Here is a 23,131-nt window from a genome sequence, read left to right as displayed (position 1 = left end):
GATATCTTAGTAGGTGTGGCATGGATTGTACAGATGTTCCACATTCCCATTCTGTGTCTGCCGCATCTGCATAGCCCCATTTGCTCATATTGGTCTTGCATCGGCCCATCCCTGTACGAAGCCTCTTGAGAGACTTCCAGGTCTTCCAGTCACACCTAGCTGTTCCTTGGTTGGGATTGGCAAATTTACATGGTGGTGGTTTTCACAACGTTTGGTTTCCCACAAGGCAGGTCTAGTTGCTTGTGGAGACGGTGACAGTGGCTGGATTGTGTGGAAGAAGCTCTTCCTCCACTTCAGCGGTTTTGGGGCTGGGTGATGGGAGTGACAGGAATGGCAGATGTCCCCAACTTGGCAACTGTGAAAAGACAGCACCCATAGCCAGGATCGAACCCGGGTCTCTGGCGCTGTAAGTGCTGTAAGGCAGCAACTCTATCGCTGCGCCACTGATAGGTGATGCTTCGAGTCAGGATCCTTCTTCAGACTGCCTGCAAATTTTACATCTCATTCACCTGCAGGTAGACAAAATTGCTGGAGGAACTCAGCGGGTGCGGCAGCATCTATGGAGCAAAGGAAATAGGCGACGTTTCGATTTTCTAGCATCTGCAGTTTCTTCTTGATCATTCACCTGCAGCACAGACTTGGAGGGAACCACCTGTTCTATTCTTTCCACACACTAGTTCAGAAGCTGGCACATAGAAACCAAGTGATAAGGCTCTCATTGGAAGGCTCTCATTGGGGGGTGAATCATTCATTGGTGAGGTGAGGTGAGGTTCCAACACTGAAGGACAAGTTCAGGGAATGGGAGTGGAACACAACTCCAAGTATTGCCAGAGAAGATAAAAATGTAGGTTTTATCAGCCCACTGTTTACGCAAAGATTTTTCACGCACACTGCCAAGCGTACAAGGAAGAGGGCAGTCTACATAAAACCTGCTGCAGTGTGTCAAATCATAGAGTTGCTGCCTTACAGCGCCAGAGACCCGGGTTCGATCCTGACTGCGGGTGCTGTCTGTACGGATTTTGTGCGTGGATTTTCTTTGGGTGCTCCGGTTTCCTCCCACACTCCAAATGCGCATAGGTTTGTAGATTAACTAACTTTTGGTAAAAATTGTAAATTGTCCCTAGTGTGTAGGATAGTGCTAGTGTACGGGGTGATCGCTGGACAGCACGGACTCGGTGGGCTGTTTCCGTGCTATATATCTAAACTAAACTAAATTAAAGAACAGCTTGCATGAATTTGTGGCATGAAGCAAGAATGCTCTGGTGCCCTCCATTGAACCTGTTCTCATCAATAAAAACCGCTACAGTACTCGGTTAAAAGGACAGTTATCAACTAGCATTTCTGATCAAAGCAACAATCAGTCAGGATGGAGGCTCCACTCTCTCCTCCCCTTTGATAAAGCTGAGAAATGCATTAAGAGTTACTTTACTACATAGCTCTCTGCTCTCCTGCTGAGAAACAGCCCTAAAGGCATGTTAACAACACAAACGGACACACATTGTTCTCACAGAATGACAACATGTACAGTTACCTGCAATCTCCTCAACCTATCTGGCCCAAAGCCCAAAACTCGAAAGCACGCACCACCAAACTCAGAAGCTAGAATGTGTGCACTACCAGGCTCTGGGACAGCTTCTGCCACACTCTGTTATTAGGCCTCTGAACAGTCCTTCCATAGGCTAGAGTACTGAATAATGTGCCTCTACCTCATTGCGAATATTGTAGTGCATCAGTTCCATAGATGTACACAACTCCGAGAACTATGCATAAACATAGAAACATAGGAAATAGGTGCAGGAGTAGGCCATTCGGCCCTTCGAGTCTGCATCGCCATTCAATATGATCATGGCTGATCATCCAACTCAGTATCCTGTACCTGCCTTCTCTCCATAACCCATGATCCCTTTAGCCACAAGGGCCACATCTAACTCCCCCTTAAATATAGCCAATGTGGCCTCAACTACCTTCTGTGGCAGAGAATTCTAGAGATTCACCACTCTCTGTGTGAAAAATGGTTTCCTCATCTCGGTCCTAAAAGATTTCCCCCTTATCCTTAAACTGTGACCCCTTGTTCTGGAAATGCAGACCCTTCCATGGCCACGGCTTCCTTGGCTTGTCAAGAGTCCCGCTCTCCTGGACTGGAGCAACACACCCCACCGTCCAGGCAGCATGTAGTAAAGCCTTCACCTGATGGTCCTCTCCTGCTTTCAGATCCTCTTCACACTGGCCTCACCTGCCAGTAAAACGTTGACACCGTCCCCACAGATTGCATCATGAGTCGAGAGCGTTTAATTGTCATATGCGTCGGCAATGGAACGACGTTCCTACTTGCTGCAACTGTACAGGCCCGTAAATGCAATAACACAGGTAATAGATAATCATCAATAATGCAATCAACTAATAACTGTAATACCAGGTAGCCATAATAGTTCCAGACCAAACGCTCATAGTGCAGATAAAAACAGTCTAAAGAAGATCGCATTTGCTGATCTAATGGTTCATGTTGCGCAGTGTTCAAACGCCTGGTAGTTGCAGGGAAGAAGCTGTTCTTGCAACTGGTGGTCATGGTTTTTAAGCTTCTGTATCTTCTTCCCAATGGTAGTGGTGAAATGAGAGCATGGCCAGGGTGGTGAGGGTGTCTCTGATGATATTGGCAGGTAGCGCCTCCTGTAGATCCCTTCAAAGGTAGGGAAGTCAGTAAGTGTGATGGACTGGGCAATGGCTACCATTCTCTGAGGCCTCCTTGGTTCCCGAACCAGGCCGTGATGCAATGTCAGTGTGTCCTCTACCTTACACCTGAAGAGGTTTGGTGGAGTATTTGGCAACACATTGAATCTTCTTTGCCCAGTTACTATACACACACACACACAATGTCCTGCTCCGTTACTCCAGCAATTTGTCTCTTGAGCAAGGACGTATGCTAGGTGTCTTGAAAAGCGTTGTTGGATAAATCCTCAGAGTCTGATGGGATCTATCCCAGGTTATTGAGTTTCATAGTCATGCAGCACAGAAACAGGCCCTTCAGCCCATCTCATCCGTACCAACAAAGATGCTCCATCTAAGCTAATCCCATTCTACCCACACCTGGCACATAACCTTTCAATAGACAATAGACAATAGGTGCAAGAGTAGGCCATTCGGCCCTTCGAGCCATTCAATGTGATCATGGCTGATCATCCCCAATCATTACCCCAATAGACATTTCCTATCCATGTACCATCCAAACATATTTTTAATGGTAACATGTAAAAACAAGGAACTGCAGATGCTGGTTTACAAAGAAGGAAACAAAGTGCTGGAGTAACTCAGCAGTCCTGAAGAAGGGACATGACACGAAACGTCACCTTTCCATGTTCTCCACAGATGCCACTCGACCCGTTGAGTTACTCCAGTGCTTGGTGTTCTATTTAATGTTGTTACTGTACATACCTCAACTGCTTCCTCTGGCAGCTCGTTCCATATACTCACCACTCGTGAAAAGGTTGCCCCTCAGGTTCCTATTGAATCTTCCCTCCCTTACATTAAACCTATGCCTTCTAGTTCTTGTTGTCCCCTTACCCTGGCATTCGCCCTATCTATTCCCCTCATGATTAAATGCATCCCCATAAGATCAGCCTCACACTACGCATTGATTAGTCCTACCTGACCCAACCTCTCCAAAACGCTCAGGCCATTGGGCCCTGGCAACATCATCGTGAATCTGATCTGCGCTGTTTCCAGTTTAATGGCATCATTTCTAAAGGACGATGACCAAAACTGAACACAATACGCACAAGGCAAGAGAGGAGATCTTTGGACTCTCTAACCGCGTGAGATGTCTGTGTGGAAACAGGCCCTTCAGCCCAACTTGCCCACACCGGCCAACATGCCCCATCTACACCAGTCCCACACCTGCCTGTGTTGTTTGGCCCATATCCCTATCCATGTACTTGTCTAAATGTTTCTTAAACGTTGCAATAGTACCTGCCTCAACTACCTCCTCCAGCAACTTGTTCCATACACCCACTGCCCTTTGTGTGAAAACGTTAGGTTCCTATTAAATATTTCCTTCCTCACCTTAAACCTATGTCCTCTGGTTCTCGATTCCCCTACTCTGGGCAAGACACTCTGTGTCTACACGATGTATTCCTCCCCTGGTTTTATACACCTCTGTAAGATCACCCTCATCCTCCTGCACTCCTAGGATTAGAGGCCTAGCATGCTAAACCTCTCCCGATAGCTCAGGTCCCTGAGTCCTGAACTTGAGTCCGCATTTGGAAGAGAACGGGATAATCAGCATGTTTTGGTCCATGGCAATTGCTGCCTTACTAACGATTGAGTGTTTTGAGGAGGCAATGAAGGCATTTGATGAGGGGTGTGCAGTGGATGTTAACCTCATGGAGACCAGTGGTGTTATCTATAAACAACCCAGATGGAGATGCTAATGTAGATGGGTTGATTTTCATTGGGCGGAAATCGCTTCTAAAACATGGGGGGGACGGGGACGGGGACACACACAATGAGGCCTAACATCTAGGACAAGGGCCGGCAACCTACGGACCACGGCGTAACCCATAATTATCCGGCCCGCAGGCGTATTTTCTTTCAATAAGATTTCACGACCTGGGACCTGCAGCCAGTCCCGGGGCATGCAGGCAACATAGGAACTGCAGCCCTACCTGCCAGCCGACCTGGGTGCTACAGCCAGACCTGGTGCAAGCGAGCTGACCTTAGTATTCCTGAGATGGCACGAAAATTGTTGGAGTTGTGGACAGTGAGGAAGGCTGTCAAAGGATACAGTGGGATATAGATCACTCAGATATATGGGTGGAGAATGATGGAGAATACAGATATGGGGGGCAGATGGACTTTGATTAAATGAAGTGTAAGGTTTAGGAGGTGGAATGCAGGGGGAAAGGATACAGTTAATGGCAGGACCCTTAACAACATTGGTTACAGAGGGATCTCCGGGTTCAATTCCTTAGCCCCCAGTACATGGCAACACAAATAGATGAGATGACAAAGAAGGCATTGGATATGCAATAGACGATAGACAATAGGTGCAGGAGGAGGCCATTTGGCCCTTCGAGCCCAGCACCGCCATTCACTGTGATCATGGCTGATCATCCACATGCCTTCATCAGCCAGCATATAGAGTATGTCACAAATTACGGCTGTTATATGATGAGAGGCGTAAAAAGGAAAGGCAGCCACAATTTTTTTTCCCTGGGTGGAAAGACCAGAGCAAATGTCACAGGTTTAAGGTCAGAACTTGCTCCCAGTGGTGGTGATGGAAGCAGATACAAATGGCATTGATGGCAACAAGCTCGGCAGAGACATTGTGGGGCAAAGAGCCTGTTCCTGTGCAATGCTGTGTGTCTACTGGCAGATCACTGAAATTCAGATACAATGCAATATCAATGATTGTGCGGAGAAAAAACAGATTAAGATTCTGCTTGGCCACTGAGAATCTACAATTGGGTGAAGTAATACTCCCATCCCCTCTCTTCAGTTGCCAGCACACATTTTACTACTTTGATATTCTTTCCCGTAAGACTAAGAAAAACCTGGGCATTGACTTATAGGTTCTTGATCCTGATGCTTCGGACATACGAGTTCTGTGCCATGCATTAGCCCAGCTGGAACACAATCAAACCAAGACATAGCATTATGTGTTTGAATTATGGGAGATAGAGAGAGAGAGAGAGAGGAGAGAAAGAGAGAGAGAGAGAGAGAGAGAGAGAGAGAGAGAGAGAGAGAGATAGAGAGAGAGAGAGCGAGAGAGCGAGAGAGAGAGATATATATATAGAGAGAGAGAAAGAGAGAGAGATAGAGATATATATATATATATATATATATATATATATATATATATAGAGAGAGAGAGAGAGAGAGAAGAGAGAGAGAGAGAGAGAGAGAGAGAGAAAGAGAGAAAGAGAGAGAGAGAGAGAGAGAAGAGAGAGAGAGAGAGAGAGAGAGAGAAAGAGAGAGATAGAGATATATAGAGAGAGAGAGAGAGAAATAGAGAGATAGAGATATAGAGAGAGAGAGGGATAGAGAGATAGAGATATGTATATAGAGAGAGAGAGAGATATAGAGAGAGAGAGAAAGAGAGAGATATAGAGAGAGAGAGAGATAGAGAGATAATTGTGTGTGTGTGTGTAGTATCATATGTATATATACATTATACATAATATATGGATGTATATAAGATATACTACATGCTATCATAGTATACATATATATATATATTAAAAATTCATATATATATATATATATAGTTTATATCACGTAGAGACCTAACGTTTTGAACAAAACGATGTTTTATTAAGTAATACAGATTTGACACAAACGTGTTTGGTGAGGACTTGAGCAAAGTTCCTGCCGTTGCAATCAGGCACACCAGAAAACTAATGACTTGCTAATTAACTCCCGCCAAAACCTGTCATGTGATAGTCCCAGCTCCTGACGAGGGTTCCAGCAAAAAGTGGCTCGACCACCAGATGTCGCCACAATCATATGAATATATATACATATTTTATATGTAATAGACTGTATATTACAGATAGATTCTATTATATATACAGGATCGGTATGCGTCTATATATGGGCAACAACTAGATTCTATATTTAAATTAAATATATACATTTATAGAATTCATAGAATATATAGCACAGCTCGATTCTATTATATATATTACAATACTAGAATCGAGTTTCTCACACATATACATATATTATATATATTATAGCTGCTGCATTGCATTAATTGCATTGCTAAGGCCTTTGATTAAATAAATTAATACTAAGTATAAGAAACAAGTAGGTTTTATTACCTGTGTTTCCGAAATCTTGTGGAGCGCACATTGCAGCTACAAATTCAAAAAATATGGTCTCAATTTCATTTAAAATAATTATTAGAAATCATTCATTTTAAAACCACCCATGCAGCCCCAATAGAAAACCCAGTAAATATTCTAAACATGAGATATTTTCTACTTCAGGTTGGTGAATTGAATTTCTTGCCCATTGACCCACATAAAGCTTCTGCATTCAACAGCTGCCTCAGTATTTATGGGAAGGCCATAATGGAGCAGTGTAAAGTGTAGTTTGGTTTGGAGATACAGCGTGGAAACAGGCCCTTTGTCCCACTGAGCACATTGAGCAGCGATCAGCATCCATTAAAGTTCTATCCTACACACTAGGGACAATTTGCAGAAGCCAATTAATCTACAACCCCACACGTCTCTGGAATGTGGGAGGAAACCGGAGCACCCGGAGAAAACCCACGCGGTCACAGGGAGAAATTAATCCAGACAGTACACGTAGTCAGGGTCAAACCTGGGTGTTCGGCACTGCGCCACTGTGTCTCTCCCTGCTACTAGTAGGATGCCACTGGTATTTTATACTTTATTTCCTGACTGTCACGTGGAGAGATTGAAGGCTGGGCAGCCCAGTGATGAAAAGGTAGAGTGATGATGCAAGGTTGTAGACAGGCACCACTAAGAACAGTCCCCAGGAACTGGAGAAGGCCAGGACTCGATGGAGGTGGGATTAGGAGTTGGTGCATGGAAGTGAGGGGGAGCAGGGAGAGTTGCTGCCTTTCAGCGCATTACAGAGACCCTGGTTCAATCCTGACCACGGGTGCTGTCTATATGCAGTTTGTAAATTTCTCCGTGATCACGTGGGTTTTCTCCGGGAGCTCCGGTTTCATCCCACTTCACAAAAATGTGCAGGTTTGTAGGTTCATTGGCTTCTGTAAATCATCCCTTGTGTGTAGGGTAAATCATCCCTAGTGTACGGGTGATGGCTGGCCGGCGTGGACTCGGTGGACCGAAGGGTCTGTTTCCACGTTGTATCTCTAAACTAAATTACACATTCGCTCAGGTACGATTGATCAACTGGGCTGGATATTCTGAGCTGAAAGGCCGCTCCGTGAAACTACTCTAGTGCATGGTTTACAGCCTAAACCTGTTCTTTACATTCATTGAAATGAGGTACCTAGGCATCGACAAATGTTGGAGATATCCTGTGACGTGGGCCTCTGCTGCATCATATCTGCATCAGCGGGTCGGGCGGCAGATGCTGAAAAATACCAAACAAAAATAAACACAATGACATATATTCCTGATAATGCACGGAATGAAGAAATCCCTGCGAATGCTAAAAGACATATTGGCCTCCGTTCTAACAAATAGCAGTAAACCCCCCAAAATTGATTCAAATCTAATATAATGACATTTTCAAAGATGTAATCCCCACTGTCACAATGCATATGGGGATCACTCTACACCCACGTACAATGCTCTATGTACTAGAGATACGTTGAGACCAATTTAACTACAGATTCCATGTTCCTGAATGAGTGGACAAAATAGTATTGAAGCAACCAGTTCAAAATTAAAAACTGCTCCAACTATTAAAATGTTATAAATGATGAATTAATGCACTCGTCTGTTAATGAACTCCATTATTCAGTCTCCGCTATGAAATTCTCCTTTATAGTCATCAGAATAGGACACACCTAGGCATCGGCAAATGTTGGAGGTGTCTTGTGCCATGGACCTCTGTAGACATGGATCAGGAGGACGTGGGCCCATACCTGGAACAGAGCAACCAACGATAAATAAAACCACGTTAACAAACCGACCATAAACCAACCCCCCCCCACCCCCCCACTTCATGGCGCTTGTGGTCATCTTGCCACAATAGTAGAAAATACATGCTCTTCAAGGAATAAGAGAAACAACAGGAAGGTCTGGCTGGAGATGGAACACGAGGTCCACATGATGCCACGTTCTTTAATCCATGTCGGTAAAATGGTGAATTAATTAACCAGGATAGAAATGTGGAAGGAATGACAGCTGAGATGGGGGGGGGGGGGAGATAGATGCCTACTCTATCCCCCCCCATCTCACCCCACCCCCACACCACCCAAGCGAATGGTGAGCTGCTTTTGGGTCAACTGGGTAATATAATCTGCCTGTACTGAAGGTAGTGGGAGAATTGGGGTGGAGTTGACGAGGCAGGTCGCCAGAGATAGATGGTTTGCAATAATATGGTGATTCAGATCCATCTCCCACTGTGTGGTCCATACACTCAGATGAATCTCTTCAGACACTTGTAACCACCATGCCTCTGCATGTTAAAGTGCCACCACTGAACCAAATGGTGGGTAGTGGGTTCTTCTTTGTATTGCAAAATTGGAATGTACGCCTGAATCCGGCGTGGGGGGGGGGGGGGGAGATGCCGAGAACCGAGGGGCCCCAGTGTGGGGGGGGCGCTCCCACCAAGAACAAAGAGGGACTCCAAATGGGGGGGGCACTGAGGAAAGACCCAGCACGGGGAGGGGGACTGCCGAGATCAACAAGGGAATGGGAAGGGGGGCGGGGGTAGGGGGGAGGGGGATGGAGGGAGGGGGAGGGGGGCGAGAGGGAACAGGGACCATCGGGACCATATTGAAACTTCTGTAACTCTGTGGGTGCCCTTTACATGGCAACTCTTTGCATACTTGCTTAGTAAAACAAAAATTTTACTGTACCAAGCGCACTTGTCATTAAAGTATCAATCAATGGGCGGCACGATGGCGCAGCAGGGGAGCGGCTGCCTTACAGTGTTTGCAGCTCCAGAGACCCGGGTTCGATCCTGACTACAAGTGCTGTCTGTACAGAGTTTGTTAGTTCTACCCGTGACCGCGTGGATTTTTTCCTAGATCTTCAGTTTCCTTCCATATTCCAAAGAAGTAGTGGTTTGTAGGTAAATTGCCTTGGTAAATGTTAAAATTGTCCCTAGTGAGTGTAGGATAGAGTTAATATGCGGGGATGTCTGGTCGATGCGGACCCGGTGGGCCGATGGACCCGTTTCCACGCTGTGCCTCTAAACTAAACTAATATCAATCAGTCAACCACCAGTATCTAGCCATGAAGCTGCAACCTCACATCCTCTACTGTCCTACCAGTGGTCCAAGTGCTGTCCCTACATAATCAAATACACACCATCATTCCTGCTTTACAGCATGGAGTTGGCCCCAAAGCAGAAGCATCCACGTCGCGGGGCTGGAAACTGGAAGTATCGTGAGCTACTTCTGCTACCACCATCATCTATTGCAACAAGTGACGGCTCCCACTGATTGTCACCGGAAGCTTGCGTCCTTTTCAGGACGGACGATGACAGCGATGTTAACACTTGAAGCATGGAAGATGGACATGGAAGATGGCTTACTCCTTTAAGGATAAGGAGCAAGCCATTTCGAAACGGAGACGAGGAAACACTTTTTCTCACAGAGAGTGGCGAGTCTGTGGAATTCTCTGCCTCAGAGGGCAGTGGAGGCAGGTCCTCAGGATGCTTTCAAGAGAGATCTAGATAGGGCTCTTAAAAATAGCAGTCAGGAGATACGGGGAGAAGGCAGGAACGGGGTACTGATTGGGGATGATCAGCCACGATCACATTGAATGGCGATGCAGGCTCGAAGGGCCGAATGGCCTACTCCTGCACCTATTGTCCATTGACACGAAAGAGGAAGCATGGAGCTCCTTCAACTTTCCAACGTACCAAATAATAATTTAGTTCCTTATCCCTTTAACGCCGACTCAAATCTACTTAAGATTCGCTACATGGTCATTTTTGATGTGTCCCTGTCTGACAGCACAGTTTGAGTCTGGATCTGACCCTATTATGCTGCTTTCTGCTGCAGAGAAAACATTCTCAGCGTAGCACACTCCTACTCAATAATGCATAACCATTGACAGGCCTCGTAATGATGAGATCACTCGTGGGCAGATGTGCAGAGTGAATGAATTGCCCAACAATGGAAAGGAACATTGAATGAAGTATAAATGGAGTGAGCTGAGAGAACGGGAAACAATCTGCCGATGTGCTGTTTGTATTGGACTTGCGAATCGGACGATTTTAACCTTAATAATGCTTTGTTTTGTTCACCAACTTGAACCCAACATGGGATTATTTATGTGTACTACTCGATACAGTAAACGTGTCACACTCAGCATGAATGATCCTGTGGCATTTATAAAGAATCTCACTTGCGACAGAATAGTTTCAGATGGGCGTTGACGGTGGTTGTGAGGAGAGTAACTCCCTTGTGTCTTCGACTTGTATCAAATCAAAGTTGCTGCTTGATGCACTGCTGGGGAACAATTCTGCCGGCTGATGTCCCATCTTCTAAATAAGATATTAAATTGCACGATGCAATTCGAGGATGAGTAATGAGTTCTATTTATTCATTTATGTTCATGTGATAGGAGCGGAATTAGGCCATTCGGCCCATCGAGTCCATTCAATCATGGCTGATCTATCTCTCCCTCTTAACCCCATCACCCCTGACACCCGTACTATCTATCTCTGTCTTAAAAATATCCTTTGACTTGGCGTCAACAGCTTTTTGTGGCGATGAGTTCCACAGATTCATCACCCTCTGACTAAAGAAATTCCACCTCATCTCCTTCCTAAAGGAACATCCTTTAATTCTGAGTCTGTGGCCTCTGGACCTAGACTCTCCCATTAGTGGAAACATCCTCTCCACATCCACTCTATCCAGGCCTTGGTGATGCTAATAATTATTACCCCAAAACAGAATGGCTGTGAGCAGAGAGAGTGGCGTGACGGTGGCACAGCTGGTAGAACTGCTGCCTCAGTGCCGGACACCGACGCTGATCCTGGTTCAATCCTGGCCTCGGGTGCTGTCTGTGTGGAGTTTGTATGTTCTCCCTGTGATGGTGTGGGTTTCCTCCGGTTTCCTCCCACATCCCGAAGGTGTGCTAGTTTGTAGGTTAATTGGCCCTCTGTAAATTGTAATCTACACTGGGGTGTAGATTCAAGATTCAAGAGAGTTTATTGTCATGTGTCCCAGATAGGACAATGAAATTCTTACTTTGCTTCAGCACAACAGAATATAGTAGGCATAAGTAAACACAGAACAGATCAGTGTGACCATATACCATTGAATATATATATATATATACGCATAAATAAGCAGATAAAGATAAAGTGCAATTGGTTATTAATGTTCAGAGTTTTGTTTGAGTTGAGTTTAATAGCCTGATGGCTGTGGGGAAGAACGTATTCCTGAACCTGGATGTCGCAGTCTTCAGGTTCCTGCACCTTCTACCTGAAAGCAGCAGGGAGATGAGTGAGTGGCCAGGATGGTGTGGGTCCTTGATGATGCTGGCAGCCTTTTTGAGGCTATGGAGAGAATGTGGGATAACATGGTGTGGGTGGTGATGGGTTGATGGCTGAAGGGCCTGTTTCCACGCTGTATGACTCGACGTCACTACACGGAAGCTCAGTGTCAGCAGTGGAAAAAGCACCCCACACTCACAATGTAACTACCCACCCACCCTGTCCCATGTGTGGAAGAGTCCGTGTTAATACACACATTGGCTCCATCACACCGTGCGGGGTAAGTGCGTTCTCCCCGTGTGGATCATAACCAGTTGGTACAGTTCAGAAAGGGATTACTTTGTTCATAGACATCAATAGTTAAAGAACAGTTAACGGTGGCACAGCGGTAGAGGTGCTGCATTACAGCGAATGCAGTGCCAGAGACCCGGGTTCGATCCTGACTACGGGTGCTGTCTGTACGGAGTTTGCACGTTCTCCCCGTGACATGAGTGGGATTTCTCTGAGATCTTCGGTTTCCTTCCACACTCCAAAGACATACAGGTATGTAGGTTAATTGGCTTGGTAGATGTAAAAATGGTCCCTAGTGGGTATGGGATAGTATTAATGTGCGGGGATCACTGGTCGGCGCGGACCCGGTGGGCCGAAAGGGCCCGTTTCCTCGCTGTATCTCTAAACTAAACTAAAAAATTAAGTTAAACAACACAACAACCGGAAGGAATTACTTACAAGTTTGATTGCAGTAAACACATTTTGGAGAAACAGGAGGAGCTTCTGGCCGAGCGACTTGCTGTTTCGTTCCACTCATTTTCTTCTCTGCAGACAAATTAAGATGAGCTGATAAATAAACAAGTTGCTGGACATATTTAATATCTAAATCAGCAGAAAGCTATCTCCCCACCCAAAGAAACGGGGCAGAACATCGTAATAAACTTTATTTGTGGGAAGCACAAGTTGGACAATTATGTTCATGCAGTATTCTATTTAACCAAGTAAAAAATGTTATTTTTTGCAAAAGATTTGTCACTCACAGTACTATTTTTAAGAAAAATAAGAACGTACATACTAATGTAAAAATTAGAAGTAGGAATTAAGTAGTAGGGTCCGTTAGAGAGGAGATGAGGATAAATTGGTGAATTGGTGGAATTCATTGTCACAGAAGGCTATGGAGGCCAAGTCAATGGATATTTTTAAGGTGGCGATTGATAGATTCTTGATTAGTACGGATGTCAGGGCAGGAAAATGGAGTTGAGAGGGAAAGGTAGTTCCTCCGACGCTCCAAAGACATACAGGTTTTGGAGGTTAATCGGCTTGGGTAAAGATTGTAAATTGTCCCTAAGTGTGTAGGACAGTCCCAGTGTACACGCATTGCTGGTTGGCGCACACTTGTCATGTTTCAACGCTGTATCTCCAAACTAAAACTAAGCTAATCTTGAATAAAATAGGAAACTTTGGTCCTCCATTTCTGTGGAGCCGACTACTCACTGAACATTAACTACCAAGAAGAAGTGAAATTGGACCCAAAGGCTGCACAGAAATAGGGACCTACTTTCTTTCCCCACATCTATATGTGGTCAAAATGTTAAAACTCTCACGTTGACGGGCTAGCTAATTATTGGAAACTGAGGAAAAATGAATAACAAACAATAAACTGTTAACATCACTAATAAGATAGCTGCTTCACTGTATTATATCCAAGAATTTTTTTTATACCCAATGGCTCATCATCTTGCATCTGATATATTGTCGGAAGCTTGGGATCAAGTCGCCCCTTGTACATTACGCCATCAATGCCTTGAAGCTCAACCTCTTCCTAAAAGGAGAACATTCAAGCGAAGAAAATGTCTGAAGAATTAATATTTAGCTAAATAGTAAACTAACTCTAAACTAAACAAAACAAAAAAAACTTGATCAGGTGTCATAGAAACATAAAAATAGGTGCAGGATTAGGCCATTCGGCCTTTTGATCCAGCACCACCGTTCAATCATGGCTAATCATCCAAAATCAGTACCCCATTCCTGCTTTCTCCCTATATCCCTTGATTCCATTAGCCCCAATGTCTTCTGCGGCAGAGAATTCCCCAGATTCACAACTCTCTGGATGAAAAGGTCTTTCCTCATCTCAGTCCTTAATGGCCCACCCCTTATTCTTAAACTGTGACCCCCTGATTCTGGACTCCCCCAACCCTGGGAACATTGTTCCTGCATCTAGTTTGTCCAATCCCTTGAGAATTTTATATGTTTTTATAAGATAGCCTCTCATCCTTCTAATTCCCAGTGAATTAAGCCCAGTCAATCCATTCTTTCATCATATGTCAGTCCTGCCAACCCAGGGAATTAACCTGGCAAACCTACACTGCACTCCCTCAAGAGCAAGTACGTCCTTCCCCAAATTAGGAGACCAAAACTGCACGCAATGTCATAACTGCTCACTGCATCAGGAAATATATATTAAGCAAAATGCATTTTTAGGTGTTCCTGTGGAAGGCAAGTACAGTTGTTGCGATGAGTGAGAGGATTTACCCGTCGGTATGGTGGGCTGGGGTCACCGTACTGGTAGACGGTTTGATAATTTATACCACGGCCATTCCGCCTGCTGACCGGGCCCGTGACAGTGTGACTGCCACCACAAGGTCGAATCGAACTTCTGCCCATGGTCTCGTAGTAATCATTGGTCATACTTCTAAACAAACCGAGAAGAGAAAAAAAACAGCAGTTAGTTGCAAAGTGTGTCGGAAGGAACGGCAGATTCTGGTTCAAACCGAAGTTAAGACACAAAAATGCTGGAGCAACTCAGCGGGTCAGGCAGCATCTCCAGAGAAAAAGGACAGGAAGGGTCTCGAGCCAAAACATCACCTTTACCTTTTCTCCAGAGCTGCCATCTGAGCTGCTGAGTTTCGCCAGCTTTTTGTGCGTGGGTCTACAGTCAGTTTGCTTAATATTTAATATGTCAATATTTCAAGCACATGCGTGGTTAGAAACATAGAAACATAGAAATTAGGTGCCGGAGTAGGCCATTCGGCCCTTCGAGCCTGCACCGCCATTCAATATGATCGTGGCTGATCATCCAACTCAGTATCCCGTACCTGCCTTCTCCCCATACCCTCTGATACCCTTAGCCACAAGGGCCACATCTAACTCCCTCTTAAATATAGCCAATGAACTGGCCTCGACTACCCTCTGTGGCAGAGAGTTCCAGAGATTCACCACTCTCTGTGTGAAAAAAGTTCTTCTCATCTCGGTTTTAAAGGATTTCCCCCTTATCCTTAAGCTGTGACCCCTTGTCCTGGACTTCCCCAACATCGGGAGCAATCTTCCTGCATCTAGCCTGTCCAACCCCTTAAGAATTTTGTAAGTTTCTATAAGATCCCCTCTCAATCTCCTAAATTCTAGAGAGTATAAACCAAGTCTATCCCGTCTTTCTTCATAAGACAGTCCTGACATTCCAGGAATCAGTCTGGTGAACCGTCTCTGCACTCCCTCTATGGCAATAATGTCCTTCCTCAGATTTGGAGACCAAAACTGTACATTCTCCCATTCATTGCATTCCTCCCAATGAATAAGTGATGTTAATCATCGGAAACAAGTCGGCAAGGCTTGGTGAGATGCGAGATGTTGTCAATCACAAACTGCATCTCATTCGGCAGCCTTTGCAATTCAGACTTTAAAGGAAGAGGGGTAGGTGCATGTGCACCGTCTAAAGATTATAATGACATTATAGAGCCATACAGATGGGAAACAGGCCCTTCGGCCCAACTTGTCCATGCTGACCAACATGCCTCATCTAGGCTAGTCCCATGAGATTTCAAAGACAGTCTGACAGTTTCGGAATTCCTGTACTGTGAAGTAGGCCGAATATATTTCAAGAGTTACGTCAAGAGGGTTTTATTATCATATGTCCCAGATACAACAATGATATTCTTACTTGCGGCAGCACAACAGCATATGTAAACATAGTACTTTGCAAACAATATAATGAATGAGAAAAAAGTTCAGTGTGTGTGTGTACATATACACATATGTATGGGGGCATGAATTATGTGTACACATGCACAACTCGTCCCCCTTAGGTCGTGGGGTAGACCGACTCCCTTCCCCCCTCCCCCCACAATGTTTGCACACCCCTAATCCTTTCCACTCATCACTTTAATCTCATGTTTCATATATCTTGTGTTTCACGACTGTTGGCAGCAATTTCCCTCGTGGGACAAATTAAGTTCTATCATGGGGCTCATGTTGTCGACCTCCCCGTGGTGAGCCCTGTCAACTGATCTCAGTCAGGCGAACGACAACAAACAGAGACAGCAGCAGCGCGCAGCTCGGCGTTAAACCCAGAGCATGCGGGCAGGCACCTACGAATGTCGAACCGGATGGCTGCGGACTTCTGCTGACTCAAACGCAAGAAGAAGTTCTATCGTATTGTATCATATACTCACACATACATACACACTAGGGTTGCCAACTGTCCCGTATTAACCGGGGTATCCCATATTTTGGGCGAAATTGGTTTGTCTCATACGCCCTTGTCCCGTATTTGACTGCTACTATTCGGGTCGAGGGGACTGTCAGGTCGGAGCGCTGCGTCCGGCCCCGCCTCACCCGTCCCGACATAGTGCAGCAGCAGCTCCTCGCCCGTGGCTCCGTCGGTCCGACCTTCGGACCTTCGCTTACCGCCGACACCACCGATCACCGGTTCATGAGTTGGATGGGGGTGCTGGACATTGCACGTGACGTCGTGTGGCCCAGGCCAAAACTCCTCAGCTGGCCCGCCGGCTGGGCTTTGTGTGCAGTCCAGCGCCCCGGCCAATTCAACATTCACCCAGCCACGTCCGAGTCGGTCAACGAATTGCCTTCGAGAACTTGTCCCATACTTTGACCTTTTGTCCCTTATTTGGGAGTGAGAAAGTTGACAACTCTAACACACACATACACTGATATATACATGCACACACATATGTTCATATTAAAAAGCAAACAACAATAATAGTGCAATAATAACAATAATAGTCTATTGTAGTTCAGAGCTTAATGGAGGTTGTAGTGTTTAATAGCCTGATGGCTGTAGGGAAGAAGCTGTTCCTGAACCTGGGCGTTACAGTTTTCAGGCTAAAGCCATTTCAATCATGGATCTTAACAGCCACCAGACAGCTATTTTACACCCAGCTTCTTGGAGATGATACATACCCCCTTTGTTGCTTCAGAGAATCCAGTTCAGGTGCGGTGGTTGGACGGATTCTAGGATGCAATGCTGATGCTGCTATTGTGATCAGGTGTCTGAAAGACAAAGATGGAAAATTGCTAAACTAATTTCACAACTGATTTCAAGCTTATCGATTATTCTTCTCTGGACTCACAAGAATTCTCTGCCACAAAAGGTAGTTGAGGCCAGTTGAGGCCAGTTCATTGGCCATATTTAAGAGGGAGTTAGATGTGGCCCTTGTGGCTAAAGGGATCAGGGGGTATGGAGAGAAGGCAGGGATGGGCTACTGAGTTGGATGATCAGCCATGATCATATCGAATGGCGGTGCAGGCTCGAAGGGCGGAATGGCCTACTCCTGCACCTATTTTCTATGTTTCTAAGAGACGGCAGATGCTGGAATCTTGAGCAAGAAGACCAAGTGCTGGAGGGGCTCAAGGCCTTGACCCAAAATGTCGTTGATCGATTTCCTTCACAGACGTTGCCTGATCCCGCTGAGTTTATTATTATTAGCTGATTATTTTTATGAGAAGTACAACGCGGAAACAGGCCCTTCGGCCCACCGAGTCCGCACCAACCAGCGTTCCCCGCACATTAACACTATCTGCACGCATTAGGGACAATTTACATTTACACAAAGCCAATTAACCTACAACGGAGTGTTGGAGGAAACTGCAGATCTCGGAGAAAACCCAGGCAGGTCACGGGGAGTACGTACAAACTCCGTAAAGACAGCACCCGTGGTCAGGATCAAATCTGGGACCCGGAACTCTGGGGCTATAAGGCAGCGACTCTGCTGCTGTGCCACTGTGCACCGATCCTCCAGCTCTTAACCAAGTATTCTTCTTTTCCTACACTTGATTGGCAACACATGAAAAGGCGTTGTATAAATGTGAATTATTTCCTTGGGTGGAAACCAGCATAGCCACAATGGGCCGAATGGTCTCCTTTATCATAAGTAAAGGCGAGTTCATGGACAACGAGTGGTACTTGGTTCAGCAGTGCACGGATAGACCAGAATAGAAGACACATAGAAAATAAGTGCAGGAGTAGGCCATTCGGCCCTCCGAGCCAGCATCGCCATTCAATATGATCGGCTGATTACCCCATTCCTGCTTTTTCCTGCATATCCCTCGATTCTGTCAGCTCTAAGAGGTAAATCTAACTCTTTCTTGAAAACGTTCTCAAACCTCACTCAGTGACCCCGGGATTTCCATTGTAAAAAAGCAGTAACAAATTTAAGAAGTGTGATTCCCCAAGCAAAGTCTTTCGCAAATAAACTTGTGTATGAACTGAAGATAGAATAAATATTCGGGAGAACTGGATGCATCATCCTCATAAAAGCCGACCATTTGATCGAACCAGCCTATTTCGGAGCCCATCCACTGTTGAGCAGCATTGCTTTTGTAGCTTAAATTAACGTCAGTTCAAAGAAGTGCATTACATCCCCTCAGTGTTTCTGAAAATACTACACACATTTTAGGTCTTAATATCATTCCAAGAGTGTATAGAAATATTAATTCATGACAAAAGAACTGCTTATTTATTTCAAAACTTATTTCCTTAATATGATATAATGCAATCCGATCTTTTCTTAAACCCCGTCAATTTTGTAAAGAATAATGTCAGTAAATAGGAAATTGACCTAATATATTACATAAAGTATTTACTTACGGTCCGGGCATCATCCTTGTGGATTTGGCACAGGAAAGGCACTTAAATCGCTCCAGCAACTGCCTGAAATTGGATGATACAACATTTAAACACATATTCAATGTCAGGTTTCATATAATCTGATTGATTGATTTTTTAATACAAAGATTCAATTCATTTGTGAATGAGGATGGGTGGCGCTTCAGGTCGGGACCCTTCGTCAGGGTCTGCAACAGGTGAACGATGGAAGGAACTGCTGATACTGGTTCAAACAGAAGATATTTCCGACTTTTTTCAGAGCTCTAAGGTCAGTCTTCAAACATTTTCATTTCTTAATAATAATCAGCAGGGTAACAAACTAACTGCGTTTCCACGATTGCAAATACTAACGCTGCTCGTTAATATACTCTTCCTCAGCTGCCTCTCTTAAATGTCTCCAGATATTTGCCAGTTCCAGAACCTAAGTGGTTTTTCTAAATGAGAACAACAATAGCCCCAGCACCATCTATTGATTAAGGGAACTTGCATATTAATAAAATTATTTGGCGGAAATATGGAGGCCTTTCCTTGCCGTGATTTTGGTGGAACAACAACAGATTTGACTGATTCTGTAGAAACTTTATACCAATGTCTCGTCAGGTTACTTCCAAGATGCACAACTTATCCATTTGCATTCTAGTCACTCACTTTCTGAATCCAGCTGCAGAATCGGCCTCAAATCCCGGGCCGTTTCTCAGTTGTTTTTTCAGCTGTTTCCATCGATCCTCCAACTGTTTCTTTAGAGGATCCAACTCCATTCGATCCAGCTGCAAATTAAATGAACGGAGAGTTCATAAGGTCATATGTGATAGGAGCAGAATTAGGCCATTCGGCCCATCAAGCCTACTCCGCCATTCAGTCAGAGCTGATCTATCTTCCCCTCTTTAAGGCTGGAAATTATTTGGATAACTTCTTGAAAATATATTGAGAAAACACTTCTATGTGCTCTAATAAACTTCGAGCAATGAGAACTCAAAAGTTAATTTTTAGGTAATTATTCCACATATCATGTGCCACCCTCATTCAGTTATCTCCATCAGTGTTTTTAACACTCGATCTTTGCTGTTGTTCATCCAACCATAGACCTTTCTTTTGTTCCCTCTGCTCTTCCCCCCCCCCCCCCCCCGTGTGTCCTTTAAACCTCTTACTTCATCTCTAATTTTTTGATCAAAATTCTGATCAAAGATCACTACTCTTAAAAGTTGAATCCGTTTCTCACTCCACAACTGTTGCCTGACCTGCTGAGTATTTCCTGTATATTTCCAATATCGGTCGTACCTTGCTTTTGACTACCGTTCAACTTTGTAGCATATTAAATCCTTATTCCTATCATCACCTTGATAATTTCAGTTCATGAAATCATGAGAATAGATCGGCAAACGGACAGAGACTTTTGCCGGAGTCGGGGAATCGAAAATCAGAGGACAAAGGTTTAAAGTGAGGAGGGGGAAGATTTTAATGGAAACCTGAGAGTTACAAGGTTAAATTGAAGTAATCAAATATAGTATGAATATCATAATTTGTACCAATGAAAGTAAAATTTTATAAGCCAAGGCTCGAGGGCCTGAGCTACCAGGAGAGGTTGAGCAGGCTAGGATTTTACTCCCTGGAGCGCAGGAGGATGAGAGGTGTACAAAATCACGAGACAAATAGATTGGGTAAACGCAGAGACTTTTGCACAGAATAGGTGAATCGAGAGCCAGAGCACATTAGTTTAAGGAAGGGGGAAAAGATTTAACAGGAACCTGAGGGGTGGCTTATTTTACACAAAGGGTGGTGGGTGTATGGAACAAGCTGCCAGAGGACGTAGTTGGGGCAGGTATTATCACAACATTGAAGAAGCATTTCAACAGGTACATGGATAGGACAGGTTTGGAGGGATATGGGCCGAACGCAGGCAGGTGGGACTAGTGTAGATGGGGCATGTTGGTCGGCGTGGGCAGGTTGGGCTGATGGATGGGCCTGCTTCCACGCTGCATGACTCTATGACTCTAAGCTTATTAATAAAAAATGCCATTAACTTTTTGAAGTTATGAGATTCTTAGATTAACGTTGAAATACATGGACAATTGTAAAATACTGGATATTGTTACCTTGCAATCCATGTCACAAAGAAGTTTCTCCAGCACCTTCTGCCAGTCCTTCTCCTGCGCGCACACCTTATTTAACAGCTCCTGCATCATTGCGTTCAATTGCTGTGCCGTTGCGTCAAGAAGCGTTCGACTCACTTTCGATTCTAATGACTTTTTGTCGGCTTTCTGGAGTGAAAGATAGGAAATATTAGTGTAGGGAAACCCTGGCTGTTATTGGAGGGTGAGCAACACCAGTGGTTGCGATATTAAGCCATTAGGACAACGCTAAAAGTATCGTGTAGGAAAGAACTGCAGATGCTTGTTTAAATCGAAGTGCTGGAGTAACTCAGCGGGACAGGCAGCATCTATTATCACGTTAGCTGCATTAGCAGGACTGGTGGGCGGCAGCTTCGACAACCCCGGGCCGTGGTGTTTGAGCCGCGGGACTGCTTTTAACATCGCCCGGTGGGGTATCGCCTCAGTGCAGAGGGAGAAGAGGAGGGAAGAGACTGCAGCCCTAAGACTTTTGCCTCCATCACAGTGAGGAGGTGCTAGGTGGGTGGACTCACTGTGGTGGATGTTAATATGTGTTTATTGTTGTTTTTTATTGTATTGTATGTATGACTGCAGGCACGAAATTTCATTCAGACTTCGGTCTGAATGACAATAAAGGAAATCTGTAATCTGTAATCTCTGGCGAGAAAGAATGGGTGACGTTTCGGATCGAGACCCTTCGTCAGACCGATATCAGGGGAGTGGGCGGTATAGAGATAAAATGTAGTCAGAGACAGTAAGACTGGTGGGAGAACTGGGAAAGGAGTGGGGATGGAGAGAGACGGAGAAAGCAAGGGCTACTTGAAGTTGGAGAAGTCAATGTTCATACTGCTGGGGAGTAAGTTACCCAAGCGAAATATGAGGTGCTGTTCCTCCAATTTGCGCTGGGCCTCCTCCATCTGACAATGGAGGAAGCCCAGGACAGAAAGATCAGTTTGGGGGGGGGGGGGGGGGGGGGGGGGGGGGGGGGGGGGGGGGGGGGGAATTAAAGTGCTGAGCAACTGGGAGATCAGGTAGGTTTAGGCAGACTGAGCATAGGTGTTCAGCGAAACGATCGCCGAGCCTGTGCCCAGTCTCACGGATATATAGGGGTTGACACCTGGAACAGCGGATACAGTAGGTGAGGTTGGAGGAGGTACAAGTGAACCTCTGCCCCACCTGAAAAAACTGCAGGGTCCTTGGACAGAGTCGAGGGGGGAGGTAAAGGGACAGGTGCTGTTGCATCTCCTGCGGCTTCAGGGGAAAGTACCTGGGGAGGGGGTGGTTTGGGTGGCAAGGGACGAGTCGACCAGGGAGTTGCGGAGGGAACGGTCTCTGTGGAAAGCAGAAAGGGGTGGAGATGGGGAAATGTGGGATCCACTAAAGGTATTGACCATCTGTGAATTAAATTAGGAAGGAAATTGAGGCGACATGGTGGCGCAGTGGTAAAGCAGCTGCCTTACTGCGCCAGAGACCTGGGTCGATCCTGAACACAGGTGCTGTCTGTTTGGAGTTTGCACGTGCCCTGTGACCGCGTGAGTTGTCCCCGGGTGCTCCGGTTTCCTCCCACGCTCCAAAGATGTACAGATTTGTAGGTCGTTTGGATTCGGTAAAAATTGTACATTGTCCCTGATGTGTGCAGGATAGTGTTAGTGTATGGGGTGGGGTATCACTGATGAACTCAGAGGGCCAAATGGCCTGTTTCCACACTGTATCTATGAAGTGCAAAATAAAATCTAAAGAAATCTGTTACCAGTTCAACTATTTATTATCATTTTTCTCAGAGATCTTTGCTTTCATCCCACACGCCAAAGATGTATAGGTTTGTAGGTTAATTGACTTGGTATAAAAAATAATAAATTGTGTGTAGGATAGTGTTAGAATGTGGGAATCGCTGGGCAGTGCGGACCTGGTGGGCTGAAGGGCCTGTTTCTGCTCTGTATTTCTAAGCTAATTTAAACTAACCCTCCCCCACATCTGCTTTGTCTTCTGTGCCTGTTTGTAGTGATCTCTGCATCTTTGG

General features: G+C 45.2%; 1 protein-coding gene across 1 annotated transcript in view; it reads right to left on the bottom strand.

Moving 5' to 3' along the window:
• The window catches only part of LOC129706735 (uncharacterized protein C16orf96-like), a 54,217-nt gene that overhangs the window by 6,295 nt on the left and 24,791 nt on the right, over positions 1-23,131 (bottom strand). The window contains exons 10-20 of the mRNA XM_055651168.1: positions 21,097-21,261; positions 19,652-19,770; positions 18,986-19,048; positions 17,299-17,388; positions 14,638-14,797; positions 13,828-13,927; positions 12,844-12,930; positions 8,504-8,581; positions 7,981-8,064; positions 6,816-6,851; positions 5,547-5,618 (exon numbers count right to left, since the gene is read on the bottom strand). Of these exons, the coding sequence (XP_055507143.1) occupies positions 5,547-5,618; positions 6,816-6,851; positions 7,981-8,064; positions 8,504-8,581; positions 12,844-12,930; positions 13,828-13,927; positions 14,638-14,797; positions 17,299-17,388; positions 18,986-19,048; positions 19,652-19,770; positions 21,097-21,261 (1,054 nt within the window). The remainder of the gene's footprint in view (positions 1-5,546; positions 5,619-6,815; positions 6,852-7,980; positions 8,065-8,503; positions 8,582-12,843; positions 12,931-13,827; positions 13,928-14,637; positions 14,798-17,298; positions 17,389-18,985; positions 19,049-19,651; positions 19,771-21,096; positions 21,262-23,131) is intronic.

The sequence above is a fragment of the Leucoraja erinacea genome, chromosome 20 (assembly GCF_028641065.1).
Source record: "Leucoraja erinacea ecotype New England chromosome 20, Leri_hhj_1, whole genome shotgun sequence".
NCBI lineage: Eukaryota > Metazoa > Chordata > Chondrichthyes > Rajiformes > Rajidae > Leucoraja > Leucoraja erinaceus.
The sequence above is the reverse complement of the archived record's forward strand: the minus strand, read 5'-3'. Positions and strand labels throughout refer to the sequence as shown.